Consider the following 14,834-nt stretch of genomic DNA (forward strand, 5'->3'; position numbering starts at 1 on the left):
TTTTCAGGGTAGTACCTTAAGGTGTTAGGTGTGGCTCTTAAGACTCTCAGAGTATCTACAAAGATGTTCTTAGGGGGTGAGTTTCCCTGCTATAGGAGTATTCAAGCAGGCTGAGTGGAATAAAATACAGGTAGATTCTAAAATTTAACTAAACACTGTACACATTCAATCAAAAACAGCCCCGAGTATGTATGCAAGAGTAGTTATTATAATGACCAGATCCTCTATCAACAAAGAGGTTTGGATTTCTGGTCTGTTGAGGGATCCAAGTCAGCTTGTGACCAAGTGAGACTCTTCCCTGGTGCAATCCCAGTTACCTTGGGTGATTTTGGTCTCAGTCAAGTTGCTGCCTGGGTGGTGGGGCTGCTGTTCTGATTTCTGGAGGTGGGCACTTGCTTTTCCTACGGGGCAAACCGAGCCGCTGCTGCTGCCTCTGTTGCTGCTGTAGCTGCCACTGCTGGAGCCACCACTGCTGCTGAAGCTGCTGCTGCTGTGTCCACTGCCGCTGCTCCCCCTGAAGCTGCTGCCACCGAGTCTGCCGCTGCTGCCACTCCTGGGTCTGCTGCTGCTGGGGCCGCTGTTACCGGTGCTGGAGCCGCTGATGTTGCTGTGGAACTCTGCTCCTGCTTGGGTCCCGTTGTCAGCCCAAGTTGGCGTGGCCGGTCCCGGGCCGCTGCTGTGTTCGCTGGAGTTGGGTTCAGGCAGTGGGGGAGGGGAGGGAGCTGTGGCTGCTCTGGTTGTCTCGCTGCTCCACGTGTTCTTCTACCTTGTGGTTTTCTCCTCCGTTGCTCGCTGCTGCTCTCCCCTCACGTTTCCCGAGTTGCGGAGAGCGCGGTGTGAGGGGAAAATCCTGCACCTGGCTTTTCCTGTGGCTGGAGCCGGGCTTTCTGCTGCGCCGCGTCCGCGGTGGTTGGCCGAGCTGCTGGAGCCGCTTTTCCCACCTGTGCAGGCTCTGGATGCTCTATAACTCTTCTACTTCTCCGCTGCCACTTCAATTTCCTATACACCTCTCTTTTTAGTAAAAGTGTGTATTTTGCTGAGTTTTTTTGGTCTTTTTCCCCCCTAGGCTGCTTTGGCGTGGTACCTACACCGCCATCTTAACCAGAAGTCGAAAAAGTTAATTTTTAAGATATGTAATAATGTCTTCGGGCATTCCTCCCCACTTTTTTATGTTAATATTTGAACCCAAGGCTGTGTGCATGCTGTATAAGTACTGTACCACTGAGCTATCTCTCTTCCTCATGCCAATACTTCTGTTTCTGAACATATTTACAAACTTCTATGTAGTATTCATATATAATTTGGTCACTTATTAATTCTTTGTAAGTATTACATAAAACGTAGTAGAAAGTTTGATTTTTTTTCATTTTTGGTTCATATTCTTTTTTTTTTTTTTAAATTTTTTATTTATTTATTTGAGAGCGACGGACATAGAGAGAAAGACAGATAGAGGGAGAGAGAGAATGGGCGCGCCAGGGCTTCCAGCCTCTGCAAACGAACTCCAGACGCGTGCGCCCCCTTGTGCATCTGGCTAACGTGGGACCTGGAGAACCGAGCCTCGAACCAGGGTCCTTAGGCTTCACAGGCAAGCGCTTAACCGCTAAGCCATCTCTCCAGCCCTGGTTCATATTCTTTTATTCACCCTTATATATAGCTGGAAGATAATGTCTTATTTACAGTTTTGTTCAAGAAGCAACTTTGTTGCTAGTTTATGTGTAATGCATTTGAATTTTTTTTTTTTTGCTAGTTTCCGAACCTTCATGCTTTAATCCTTTAAATTTTGAAAAGTATTATATATAGTAGATTGGCTAATATATATTGCAGTTTATATATAGACTACTAGAATTGACACCCATCTAATTGCTATACAGGTCAACAAATGGATGGCTGCTGGTACAGCCTGAGTTTTCTTGAATTGCATCCTCCTCTCTTTCTCTCTAGGCATAATTTATATCTTAGGTTTCGTGTTCTTTGATTTTTTTCTCTTTCATTGCGTTTTTTCATTTTTTAAAGGCCCCTGATAAAAAGATCTCTCATAAGATTATTTAGTTTTGAAAAACTGAGGAACAACCCCCCTCACTCCCTTGTCTGGTGTTATATAACCTATAGTCATAGCACTAAGGAAGCTGAGGCAGGAGGATTGGAAATTTGAGGTCTGCCTGGGCTAGAGCATGACACACTGAAAATATAAATAACAAATCCCCAAATAACTTGAGCAAGGAACACAAATGTGGCTATATAGTGAACGTGTCTTATGGCCACAATGACAGTAGGCTCTCAGCATAAGTAATACTAAACAAGAGACACTAGGGTATGGTTTGTGGTTCCTTAATAGTTTATAAGAGCCCCTGTTGTGTGAATCCTGGCAAACATAATACCTATAGTTTGGACATCTGTCAAAACATGTAGAAGCCAAGCCCTAGAAAATCTGTCTAGACTATGATCAGCAAGATGAATGGTTTAGAAGTATATCAGTTGTCATCTTGGGATCTCACTTTTCCTTCATCTTAGCTTATTCCCATGGACTATCATTTCTTTTTTCTTCTGGTTTTCAGTAAACTGTATATTCTTTGTTGGTATGTACTCTTCTACTTCTTCATGAATGTTACTAGCATTACAAGGATCTCTCTTTTGACTACCCAGTTCTTGTAATCTCTAGGGAATTCAATTAAGACACACAAGAGTGTAGTACACATGATAGAAGTTGTTATACAGTGAAGTGTGGTACTTTTAAGGGATGGGAATGGGCAGTGGTCAGAGAGACCATTGTACCACTTAAATTTTTATGTAAGCTTTATACTATTTTAATTTCTGAAACAGCACATCTGTGAAGTGTTTTCTTGTTAGGTTACGCCTAGCTGTAAACTGGAGCAAATTTGATCCTCTCAATTTACAGGCCCTTTTGGGAGAGGGTGCAGTGTTATATCTCTGTTCTTTCTAGGAAGCGTCTATCTAGTTAGTTATCTCAGGATATTATGGGCAATTAAGAATAACATGTCTCTTATATCTGGAGTTCACTTGCAGTGAATAGAGGCCCTGGAACCTTCATTCTCTGTCTATCTACCCCTTTCTCTAAAGAAATAAATAAATAAAATATTTTTAAAAGTTAAAAATAAATAACATGTCTCCACTTAGGGCCAGAGTTGCATTCACACCTTTTTATTTTGTTGTTGTTGTTTTCTTGAGGTAGAGTCTTACGCTAGCTTAGGCTGACCTGGAATTCACATTCATTGTGTAGTCTTAGGGTGGCCTCAAACTCACAGTGATCCTCCTGCCTCTGCCTTTCCCTCTCCCTCTGCTTCTAGATCCTATTCTTTTGACTAGCCATCAAAATGCTATGCTTTCACATTCTGTTTTTACAGCCTGCTAATTCATTGAGAGGTCTTTCCTTAGTGACCTTCAAGCCTGCTATCAACTGGGAGTTGATTTCTTTTGACACTTTGCATGTCTGAAGATACTGTGTTTTGATGTATTTTCAAACGTATTTTATTTATGTTTGCAAGAAGGATGTGAACTCCAGATACATGTACCACTTTGTGCATCTGGCTTTACATGGGTACTAGGGAATCAAATCTGGGTCCTTTGGCTTTGCCAGCAAGTGCCTCAACTGCTAAGCCATCTCTCCAGCCCTATTTTCTCTTCTTAACTGAATACACACACACACACACACACACACACACACACACACACACACACACACACATATACATACATACATACATACATATATATATAGGATAGGGAATCATTTTCCTTCAGGATTTTGAAAATAATGTTCTAATGCCTTATTTCTAAGCTTGAACATCTACATCTTTTCAGTCTTCACACACACACACACACACACACACACGTACACATTTTCTGGAATTGTAACTAGAATTTTTAAGACTAAAGTCCCAGCTCATGTATCCCTAACAGGTTAAACTTGACTACTGGTCCTAATCTGGCAATTAAACAGAGTAATGGTGAAAAGCAGAGAAGAGAGCTATTCACAATGCTGTAGCAGTTACCTTCTCATTCCTGGACAAAACACCTGACCAGAAGCAGGTTATGGAAGGAAAATGCTTATTTTTCTTTATAGTTTTGAAAAGTTTCATCATGACAGGGAAAACAACTCCAGCAAGTCTCCAACAGCTGTGGATCTAGTAGAATGTTCTATGACAAATGCTTGAGCTATGGGGAACAGTTTATATTTAAGCCACCACAAATATCACTGACTACCCCCCCCCCCCCCGTCTGTCTTCTGGGTACAGACATGCAATTTAAATTTAAGGTAAAAGGTAATAATATGATTATGCAGTCTTGGTCTAGATGTGGTCCTGTCCATCACTGACTCATTGTCTCAGCTGTGGTTAGGCAAGATGGTCATATAAATCCTCAATATATTTTCATCCAACAAGGGACTATTCTGATTCCTATAAGATGATTATTTCTGTTTCAGGGTGTACCCTTACTCTTGCCCTTATTCGAAGGGTTGTGATGGTATTTGTTCTGCAAGGTATTGCTTCATCCTGCAGTCTAAGGTTACTTGAGGTGAAGACAGTAATGTCTCTGTGCCTATTTTCCTGGAAAGGCATGAGACAGGTTAAGTAGGCAGGTGCAAGCAGGAGTCTGAGCCAAAGTAAAGAAGAGAGACACAGACTGAAGGCAGACTTGCCAGGCTTTCATCCTGCTACTAGTTATCTTCTTGTTGAGCCCAAATGAAGAGTCTTACTTTTTAGCATAACAGCTTGTAAATGCCTGTTTCAAAATTATTTGTTTGAATTTCTCTTCTCCTTTCTTTCTTTTTGAAGCTGTTATCTTATACATTAGCTCTCTAGTACAGTTTTCTATAACTTCTGTTTGTATTTTTTTGAAGTCTCTTGAGCTTCTTAATCTCATCTTGTTATGAATTAATTGATTACTTCTGTCATACTCTGTTTTCTGAATTTTACTTACTTATTTATTTTTAATTTGGTTTTTCAAGGTAGGGTCTCAGTGTAGCTCAAACTGACCTGGAATTCACTATGTTGTCTCAGGGTGGTCTTGAACTCATGGCGATCCTCCTACCTCTGCCTCCTGAGTGCTGGGATTAAAGGCGTGAACCACCATGCGTGGCTATGAAAGATTGATATTTGACTTGAGAGCAGATTTGTCTGTATCAACAGGGACTAAGGTAATAATTTAGACATGTAATTTCTGCATAAACTTATAAAAACATTCCTACATTGTTTGATTTAGCAAGTCTCGGCTTGAAGTTTAGTTTCCTAGAGCATCCTGTTCGGTGTCCTCCCCTATAGAAGCAGCATTTTCCTATTTTTAAGCATAAGGCTAGTTATTTTCCCCTTGTATAGTTATCCTTTTATTTATTACTTTTCTTTCTTGATCATATTATAGAGCCTTTTAAATTTGATCTGGATGGCTTTTGGTTGAAGAATTTGTTTATGTCTTTTTGGTGACTGTTAGTTAGACTTGAGGTTGGGATTGAAGCATAGAGGCAGAGTTTCTTGAGTTCAATTAAGAGTTTATTGTAATGGGTTGTGAGAGAAAGGGGGAAGGAGAAAAGAGGGAAAGAGGGGAGGGAGGAAGCGGGGATGCAAACACCAGGGAGAGAGCAAGAGGACCTTAAGGAGTAAGAGAAGTTCATGGAGAGGGTTTTATAGGAAGAGAAGGGAAACTGTCCTGTTAGGAGGAACCTTAGGTGTCCTGCCCAGGTAGGGGCTGGGAGGAGGGGGCCTTCCTTCCTTTCAACCCAGAGATTTCCTCAATTACCATAGTAATAGGTGGTTCCAAAAATCTTAGAACTAGTGTAGGCTTTGCCTGGTGGGAGGTGGGAGAAAGGTGGATGAGGAGAAAGCTGTGTTACAGTCACAATGCCTAAGTGTCGTTTAGCAGCTGAGGAAGGGTTTCTTTATTTTAGCCATGTATTTTAATAACTGTTATCATTCCTGCTTTAAAAAAATATTTTATTTATTTATTTATTTATTTATTTATTTCAGAGAGAGAAAGAGGAAGAGGCAGATAAGAGATAGAGAGGGAATGGGTGTGCCAGGGCCTCCAGCCACTTCAAAGAAATGCCAGACGCATGAGCCACCTTGGGCATCTGGCTTATGTGGATACTGGGGAATTGAACCTGGGTTCTTAGGCTTTATAGGCAAGCATCTTAACCGATAAGCCATCTCTCCAGTCCTGCTCCTGCTTTTGATTGGTGGTGGTAATTTCATTATGGAGTGATTTGTTGGCCCTGTTTGTAGGATACAAGATGAGTGTAGGTTTAAGATGACTGGAGACCAGACTTAGAGGTGCCTTTTTGGAGACTGGAACAGGATGTTGTAGAATGCTTCAGTTACTTGTATCTTTGCAAGCATTTCTATTGTTATTTTTAAGGTAGTGATGCAGGATTTTGGGGTTCAGGGAGAGCCTGTAAATGTCTGCTTTTGTGTCCTTACCTGATTTTAGCAAAGAATTGATAAACTGGACCCTTAGAAGGGTAGATTATGAATTAGTTGTTTATTTAGGAGAAGTTATAAATTATGAGATTTACTATAGAGGAATTCACATACAGGGAGGAGCTAGCTAAAAGACTAAAGCCAAAGGAAACTTCTCCTTGCCTGGCTGGAAAGGAAGAATGAGAGAATCTCTATCACAGAGAAATCTCCAGGGGTGAAAGTGACTCGAAAGAGCCAATATACCCCCATGTGGAAGGTAAAGTATTAGAAAGAACCAAAAGTTCCCCTTCAAATAAAGGGTCTGACAGAATTAAGAAATAGTGCAGGACCCAGAGATCTAATTTAAAAAAAATTACACATTTAATTAAAGCAAGAAAGCACCCCAAAGCAAGATACATAGAAAGTACGCCGGAAAATAAACAGGCTAAAAAAATGTACTCTCTTTTTCTGAGCCAGCCTCAAGAAGCCAAAGAAGGGCCTAGACTCCTCTTGTTTTAATTCTTTCTCCGTAACATTTTTTCCAGGACTGTCTTCTTGCACTCTGTTAAATATACTTTTGGGGGCCCTTAGACTCACTGGAGAACTGTTAGAACTGCCACACTAGATGGACCCCCCCCACCACCCACCCACCTACTCTGTTCCAAGAAGCCAGATCAATCTGCCATCCTAACAGAAATTGGCTAGGCTGTTTAGGGGTTGGGAGGGAGTGAGGTAGTTTTGTTTAGACTGGGCCCTTGAAAGTGAAAAGCAGGAATGTCTTTGGGCCTATCCTTGTAGTCTCCACTTTGCTAGAGATCAAAGTATGTTCTGACTTCCTATTTCTTCCCTAGATCTGTTTTTCTACAAACAACCTGAGCTCCTCCTGGGAGGAAGGCTCCTTTCCTAGAATCTAAATCTAATCGTGGTTGGTCACAGTCAGTCCCCATAACTTGGTATCATGGCTAGCCTCTTCCTGAGGTAGTATCTAGCTCACATCAGTCAGCTGTCTCTCTGGCTAACTTGATCTGGAAGGTAAATTTCACTATAGTAAGGTTATAAATATCTCTATAAAGAGAGGGCAAGCTCTCTTGGTGGCCTGGCAAGTTCGTCACCCCTGAACCTCCATGTTCTAGTTCGCCTCCCCTGACCCTTACTCCCACTTGGGCTCTTTATCCCCTCCTATCTTCCACATGGCAGGAGCTCTTTGTATTTTGTTTTTTTCCTCTCTAACTTCCCTTTCAGGCTTCTTCAAGACCCACCACATGGGCTTCAGATCATGTGGGTGCATTTGTTTTTCCTTTTGATTTTTGTACTTCCTGAAATAAATTTAATAATTATTCTGCCCAGTTTTATTTTATTTAATTCTTTGGTTATAAAAGCAGATACAGACTAAGGATTTGGGGTTCAAGGACTTTGACTTCCTAAAACCGTGTATCAGGGTGACAAAGTGAATAGCTTTCTCTTGGCTAAGTTCAGGAATTGTCCTTGGGTCTATAGGAGAAAATCTAGATCATTGCACTTTACCACAAGTCAGAAACATTAAAAGGATCTGGCCTTTCCATATCTCTGCCCCTTTAAGGGAGTCCTTCTACTCCTTTCCTAGAGAATTCCAAAATTTCTGACCCCAGACTCCTGGCATCAGGAGTAAACTGGCTAAACCAGCCACCTATCCATAGGGCTCATAAAAACCTATAAACCTGGTCTTCCTCACTTAGCCACCATAGAAATCCACAACCTGAGTCTCAGAGGTGGCCTTTGCAAACCCCCTCTTTCCTCCCTGGGCAAGAGCTCCCCCTTGCTTCCTTCTCTCCTCCATACTAAAGTTTTAATCTATAATAAAATCTTTCTCAACCTTATTATCTGGTCTGTGGATTTCTTTCTTTGAATTCATGAAGATCTGGAAACACTCCAAATTGTTGCGTGTTGGCATATAAGGAACTCCAAAATTATTGTATCAGAGTGGAATGAGATACATTAGCTGTCACCAGTTTTTAGACAGACTCCTGGAATGATAAGCCTGTCTATACATAGTTAAGTAAAAGACCCAAAGTAAAGGAAACTGATAAAAAGGGAAGGCAGAGATGCCAGCATTTTAATCTTGCTTTTAATTACCTTGTTGGACTCAAGCGGAAAAATCAGTGCTTTTGGGCAAAAGCAGCATGTCTCAATTTCAGGGTTCACAATAGGCAGTTGTATGTTTTAAGAGAGAGGAACACAGGGAGGGAGGGGGAGAGTGAATGAGAGAGGCCCAGAAAGAGTGGGCCCAAGGTTTTATTTTATTTTTTTTAATTTAAAGCCAGGTCAGAGTGGCACAGGGGAGTCTGAACCACCTATTAGAAGTAAGGGGTTTTTCAGCCCTTTGGTAGGGTAGAAAAAGGGAGAAGCTCCCACACTGAGCTAGCTGTATGAGGTGTGGGGAGGAGGATTGACTGGAGCCTATAGCCAGGTTGGCTGGACCTCCAGAAAGTAATACTATGAATGTTGTCTAGATCTGTGAAGAGTTAACTGGTGAAAGTTGAGTCAATTACCATAACAATAGGTAGGGATTCTAGGACCCTAGACCTAGTCTAGGTTTACCTGGAGGCCAGGGAAAACTACTCTCTTGGAAATCACAGTTTTCATAACTGGATGTAGCTCCAAAATCCCTGGCCTAGTTGGATCCTGGCCAAGTGAGACAGAGAAATGGAGCTCTGGACTCCTACAGTAAGTACCAGTTATAATGTTGCTTAAAACTTGCATTATTGGTCTTGAAGTGAAATGTAATTGTTACTCAATATTTTTCCTTCTTTCAGCATTATCTGCATACCAGAGGTACTACAGTTTACAATCTGACTACTGGAAGGTTAGTGTATATTTGCATGTTTATTTCCTATTTGTTTTGTTAGCAGATTATTTCAGATTATATTAAAAACAGAGCTGTGGTTTATTGTTAATTTCTTGAAAATGTGACTTCTTCAGAAAGAGAATTAAAAAGGGGAAATGAGTATTTTGTTCTACTAACCACTTTATATTTTATTTAAAAATATTAGATTCTTCTGACACACTTTATGATCCTAAGTGAAATCACAATCACAAAAATTAAAACCAAACACTGCCAACTAGCTACAGCACACTGGTTGTGTGATTTCATTGTCTTGAGTTGCTCCTTGGGAGTAAAAGAAAACTGAAGGATGCATTTATCAGGCTGCAACTGAAAGATGCAATGGGAAAATTGTAGTGAAATCTTGGTTCTAGTCTAGAGCTCACAGAGAAGAGCTGACTCTTCTTTTGAAAAAGGCCCACCTGTGCTGGAGATACTGAAATCTCAGAACTAATCTTAGTATAGATAGATGTGGGCGCAGGGAGAGAGAGGGTGATTGGAGGAGTTATACTGCTCTTGAACTTTCTTATAATATCTAAGTGAAGAAATGGGTCATACAAATCATCCACCTTATCTTAGACAGCACATAAAGTTATCTGGACGGGATAGTCCTTTCCTCCATGTTTCCTTATAACTGGAAGCTTATTGACCAGTCAAGTGTTTTGGTTTGTTTATTTAATTTTGTATGTGGATTTTATCTTGTAGTGTGTGGCCTATCTTTTTCATTTGTAGAATTTTAAATGTAGGTATGTCACCTGGGCTCTTTGGTTCATAAACCTGCTTTATCTTAAAAGAAGTTAGGAAACAAATTAATAATGAAAAAATGATTTAATCTCAGTTTAGACAAACCAGTGTCTTTAGGAGAAGTATTAATTCTTCCCCACAGTGACTGCAACCATCTTAAACTTTATAGAACACCATGAGACCAAGGCTAGAACTCACAGAAATTTAATGGTGAGATAAGCTAATTGGTCCTTTCTTTCTAGGAAGGGGATCTTAGTCTCCCCTTTGTGGTGAGATTTTTTTTTTTTTAAATTTAAATAGGGGAGGCAGGAAAATGGGGTCTTAAGACTCCTGCATTTTGAAAGAGAAAAGATCTTTTCTTTGGAGGTCAGCTTAAAGATTGCAGTCTGCATTCCTTTTAAACACATTAATTTTACAAGTGAAAAGGGGCCATAGTCTGATAACTACAGGGATTTATGCAACTATCTTGTTTTCCAATGCTTCCTCTCCTTTCTCTCCTAGGGCTTCAGCATCCCATAGCTGCTAAATTGCTTATTCTAATCAAGATTGACTGTCTAGCAAAGTTCTTGAGCAATGATCCTGTTTATAACTATGTTTTTGGGTAGTTTTAAAATGTATTAGAAACTCCTCCTCCGTCACCTGTGGATTGGAGGGGGTGTATTTGGCGGGGGGCGGCTTTAAAAATATATTTATTTATTTGAGAGAGAGAATGAATATGGGTGTGCTAGGGCCTCCAGACACATGTGCCCCCCCCCATGCATCTGGCTAACGTGGGTCCTGAGGAATCGAACCTGGGTCCTTTGGCTTTGCAGGCAAATGCCTTAACCGCTAAGCTGATCCCTCTAGCCCTGGGGTTCTGTTTTTGAGCATGTGTACATATCTGGTGTGTGTGTGTGTGTGTGTGTGTGTGTGTGTGTGTGTGTGTGTGTGTGTGTCTATGTTGGCATGTGTGTGGGTACACATGGGTGTGGAAGTTAGAAGTTGATATTGGGTACTGCCCTCTATTAACCTTCACTTTATTTTACTGAGACAAGGTCTTTCACTTCAATCTGGAGCTCACAGATTCACTTGGTCTAATTGGGTAGCTTGCCCTGAGGTCCTTTGTCTTAGCCTCCTGCGTGGTAGGATTACAGAAGGGCCACTATCTCCTGGCGTTTATGTGGGTACTGGTGATCTGAACTCCAGTCCTCATACTTGTGAGACAAGAGTCTTATATCCTTTGAGCAATATTCGAGCCCCAAAAGGCATCTTTTTCTTTTTTAAAATTGTGTGTGTGTATATGTGTGTATGGGTGGGGAGAGGGGTTGGGCACACCAGGGTCTCTTACCGCTACAAATAACTACCAGATGCTGGGGAATTGTACCTGAGCCAGCAAGCTTTGTAAGCAAGCATCTTTCACCACTGATCCATCTCTGCAGTCCCATCTTCCTTCCCCTCCCCTCATCAAATTCTATAGCAATATTTTATAATTTATATCATAGTTTTCATCAAATTTATTTGTTATTTTGATGTCATTGTACTTGATAACAAAATTTCAGTTCTGCTTATTGCTATTATAATAGGGATCTATTTCCCAGGAGGAACTTGTTGAGGGCTCAGAACCACAAGATTCCCTCCCCTTGCCAATGTCTTTGCCAATTTGGGCTTTTAGAACTTCAGGCTGCAAGCTATATATTTGAGTTCCCATGATAACTTCCCCAAGTTCAATTCATTTGTTAGAGCAGCTTGCAGATCTTGGATAGAATTTGAATCTGATATTGTAATATCATGGGTCACAAGCATTGTACAAGGATCCTAAAACATGTCTTTTATTATAAATGGAATGAAATTCCTAGAAAATTACAGGTCTATGCCTGGGAAAGGATATTAGATTCTTATGTGATAAGGCCTTAAGCATGGTTCACTGCTATTTTAACATTTGAAATACCTCTGTATAGAAGGAATATTATCTCTAAGTAGGCAGTCTTCATAGCAAATGTTGTTAACTCTGCTAAAATTCTTGACTCCCCACTGGAGAGAGATATTTTCAACCTGACTGCAAGGTAAGGGACTCCTTTTCCTTCCCATGCTCCTTGCTTTATTGTCTTTCAGTGGATACTATTGTATCTATCTACATGCAAAGTTAGCAATTGTGTAGGTCTGCTGTTACCCATCCATATCCTTATGTGACATTTGTTGTTCATATCACATGTAGTTTAACTTTCTTTTCTTTTTATTTATTTATTTGTTTGTTTGTTTTTCCAAGATAGGGTCTCACTCTAGCCCAGGCTAACCTGGAGTTCATTATGTAGTCTCAGGGTAGCCTTGAACTCATGGCAATCCTCCTGCCTCTGCTTCCGGAGTGCTGGGATTAAAGGCATGCACCATGCCCAATTTAAAAAAAGTATTTCATGTAGGTCAGGATGGCCTCAAACTTGGAATTTATCTGAAGGTAACCTTGACCTTGAGCATCTGATCTGCTTCCATCTCTCAAGTGCTGGGATTATGGGCATGTGCTGATATCATTTCACATTTTATAGTAGAGATGTAGTGGTGAACTTGAGGTTTTGTTTAATTTTTAGTTTTATGTGATAATACTAATAATTCCAGTGTTCACCCCCCCCCCCCCAAGGTAGGTTCTTGCTGCAGGCTGACCTGGAATTCACTATGTAGTCTCAGGGTGGCCTCTGGCTGGATTCTTTTTTAAAGTGTAATTCTTACCCCTCCCCCTTTTTTCTTTTTCTCTCACCTGGAGATCATGTCTGCCTAATGTAGCTCAGTGGTTACCTCTTAGGTTAATACCTATCATCTTAGTAGGAAGCCGAGATTGGTAAGGGAAAATGGCTTTTTCAGGGGTGTGTGTGTGTGTGTGTGTGTGTGTGTGTGTGTATGTAATTAGGTAACAACACAGTGAATTTCCATGTGGATTTTTCATAACATCTTCAGTTAGGCCTATCTATACCCAGTATTCTTCCCCTCTATTTACATATCCACTAACCCTGTCCTTTAACCTTTCCCCTCTTTTCCTTTCCTCATGGACCCTTTCTAGCTTCCTGGCCTTTACTACTGACTTTTATTCCAACTTATATACATACAAATCTAAAAATTTACAGCTAGGATCTGCATGTAAGAGAGAACATAATCTTTTCTAGATTTCTTTTTCCTTTTATTTTTATTTTTTTAAAAAGGTAGGCTCTCACTCTAGTTCAGGTTGACCTGGAATTCACTATGTAGTCTAAGGGTGGCCTCGAACTCATGGTGATCCTCCTACCTCTGTGCACTCCTCCCCCATCCCCCAGTGCTGGGATTAAAGGTGTGTGCCACCATCAGATTTATTTTCTTTGACCTTTCATAAGTTCTTTTTTCTTTCCATTTGAATAAAACTATTGTGTATATGTACCATATCTTGATTATCTGTTCATCAGTTGGACACCTAGACTGATATGACATGGAATAATAAAGATTGATGAATAACTATCTATGTAGTGAAGTGTAGTGTCCTTAGGGTATATGCCCAAGAGGTATAGCTGGATCATATGGTAGATCTATTTTTAGCTGCCTCAGAAACCTTCCTACTGATTTCCATAGTGGTTATACCAGTTTACACTCTCACCAACACCCTTGTTAGCATTTGTTTGCTTGTGGTAGCCATTCTGACCAGAGTGAAATAGAATTCCAAAGTAGTTTTAATTTTGCATTTTCCTAATGGCTAATGATGTTGAACATTTAATAATATATTGGCTATTTAGTTCTCTGCTCAGTTCTGTGGCCTATTTTTTTCTGTTGGATTTTTTTTCTTATAATTTAACTTTTTTTAAAAAAATGCTTTATTTGAGAGAGAGAAAGATACAGAGATAGATAGAGGGGAAATGGACATGCAAGGACCTCCAGCCACTGTAAACAAACTCCAAACTCATGTGCCACCTTGTGCATCTGCCTTTATATGGGTATTGGGTAATCAAACCTGGGTTCTTTGGCTTTGCAGGCAAGAGCATTAACTGCTAAGCTATCTCTTCAGCCCTTGTTTAGTGTTTTGAGTTCTTTATATATTCTACATATAAATCCTCTGTTATATGTATAGCCATTCGGTAGGCTGCTCTTTCATTCGGTTAATTTATTCTGTTGTAGAAAATATTTTTTAAAAATCTTTCGGCATTTCTTATTGAGTTGGATCTTATTTATTTATTTCAGAGAGGGAAAGAGGCAGAGAGAGAGAATAGGCGTGCCAGGGCTTTCAGCCACTGCAAACGAACGCCAGACGCATGTGCCACCTTGTGCATCTGGCTTATGTGGGTACTGGAGAATTGAACTGAGGTCTTTGGCTTTGCAGGCAAATGCCTTAGCCAGTAAGCCATCTCTCCAGCCCCTGTGTTGGATTTTTGTATCTCAGGTTATTTCATTGATTTTTCTGTTCTATCAACTATTCTTAGGTGTATAGTTCAGAAAATGTATCCTTAGTCTAGGAGCCTATGGTTTCTAATGTGGCCTGTATATTACTTCCAGAGTAGAATACTAATGACAGGAATGAGCAAAGCTTGTGTATATGCCTGCTATTCAAATATGAATCAATAGTATTGATCCTTTTGACATTAATAACTGTTGTTGGATAAAGGTGCAAGGATGGTATGATATGATATACTAGGGTTTTGGTTATTTAGAAGTAGGAGGGATTTCATGAGTCAGACAGAATTAGTGTTAGTTTTCGCGTCCATCTTTTTTTGAACTATCTGGGATGTTAAGTCTGTAGAAGAAGGTTGTATAAAGAGGATGGGCTAAGCAGGAGTAAATGTGGAGAAGAGAATGAAATTGGAGTGAAAATAATAGAAATAACAGAGAAATCAGAA

General features: G+C 40.4%; 1 protein-coding gene across 5 annotated transcripts in view; it reads left to right on the top strand.

Annotated features, from left to right (window-relative positions):
- Kdm6a (lysine demethylase 6A) overlaps positions 1-14,834 on the top strand; it is a 189,039-nt gene that overhangs the window by 68,252 nt on the left and 105,953 nt on the right. For all 5 annotated transcript variants that reach the window (XM_004665765.3, XM_004665766.2, XM_004665769.3 and 2 more), the window contains exon 4: positions 9,200-9,249. In XM_004665765.3, the coding sequence (XP_004665822.1) occupies positions 9,200-9,249 (50 nt within the window). The remainder of the gene's footprint in view (positions 1-9,199; positions 9,250-14,834) is intronic.

This window comes from Jaculus jaculus, chromosome X (assembly GCF_020740685.1).
Source record: "Jaculus jaculus isolate mJacJac1 chromosome X, mJacJac1.mat.Y.cur, whole genome shotgun sequence".
NCBI lineage: Eukaryota > Metazoa > Chordata > Mammalia > Rodentia > Dipodidae > Jaculus > Jaculus jaculus.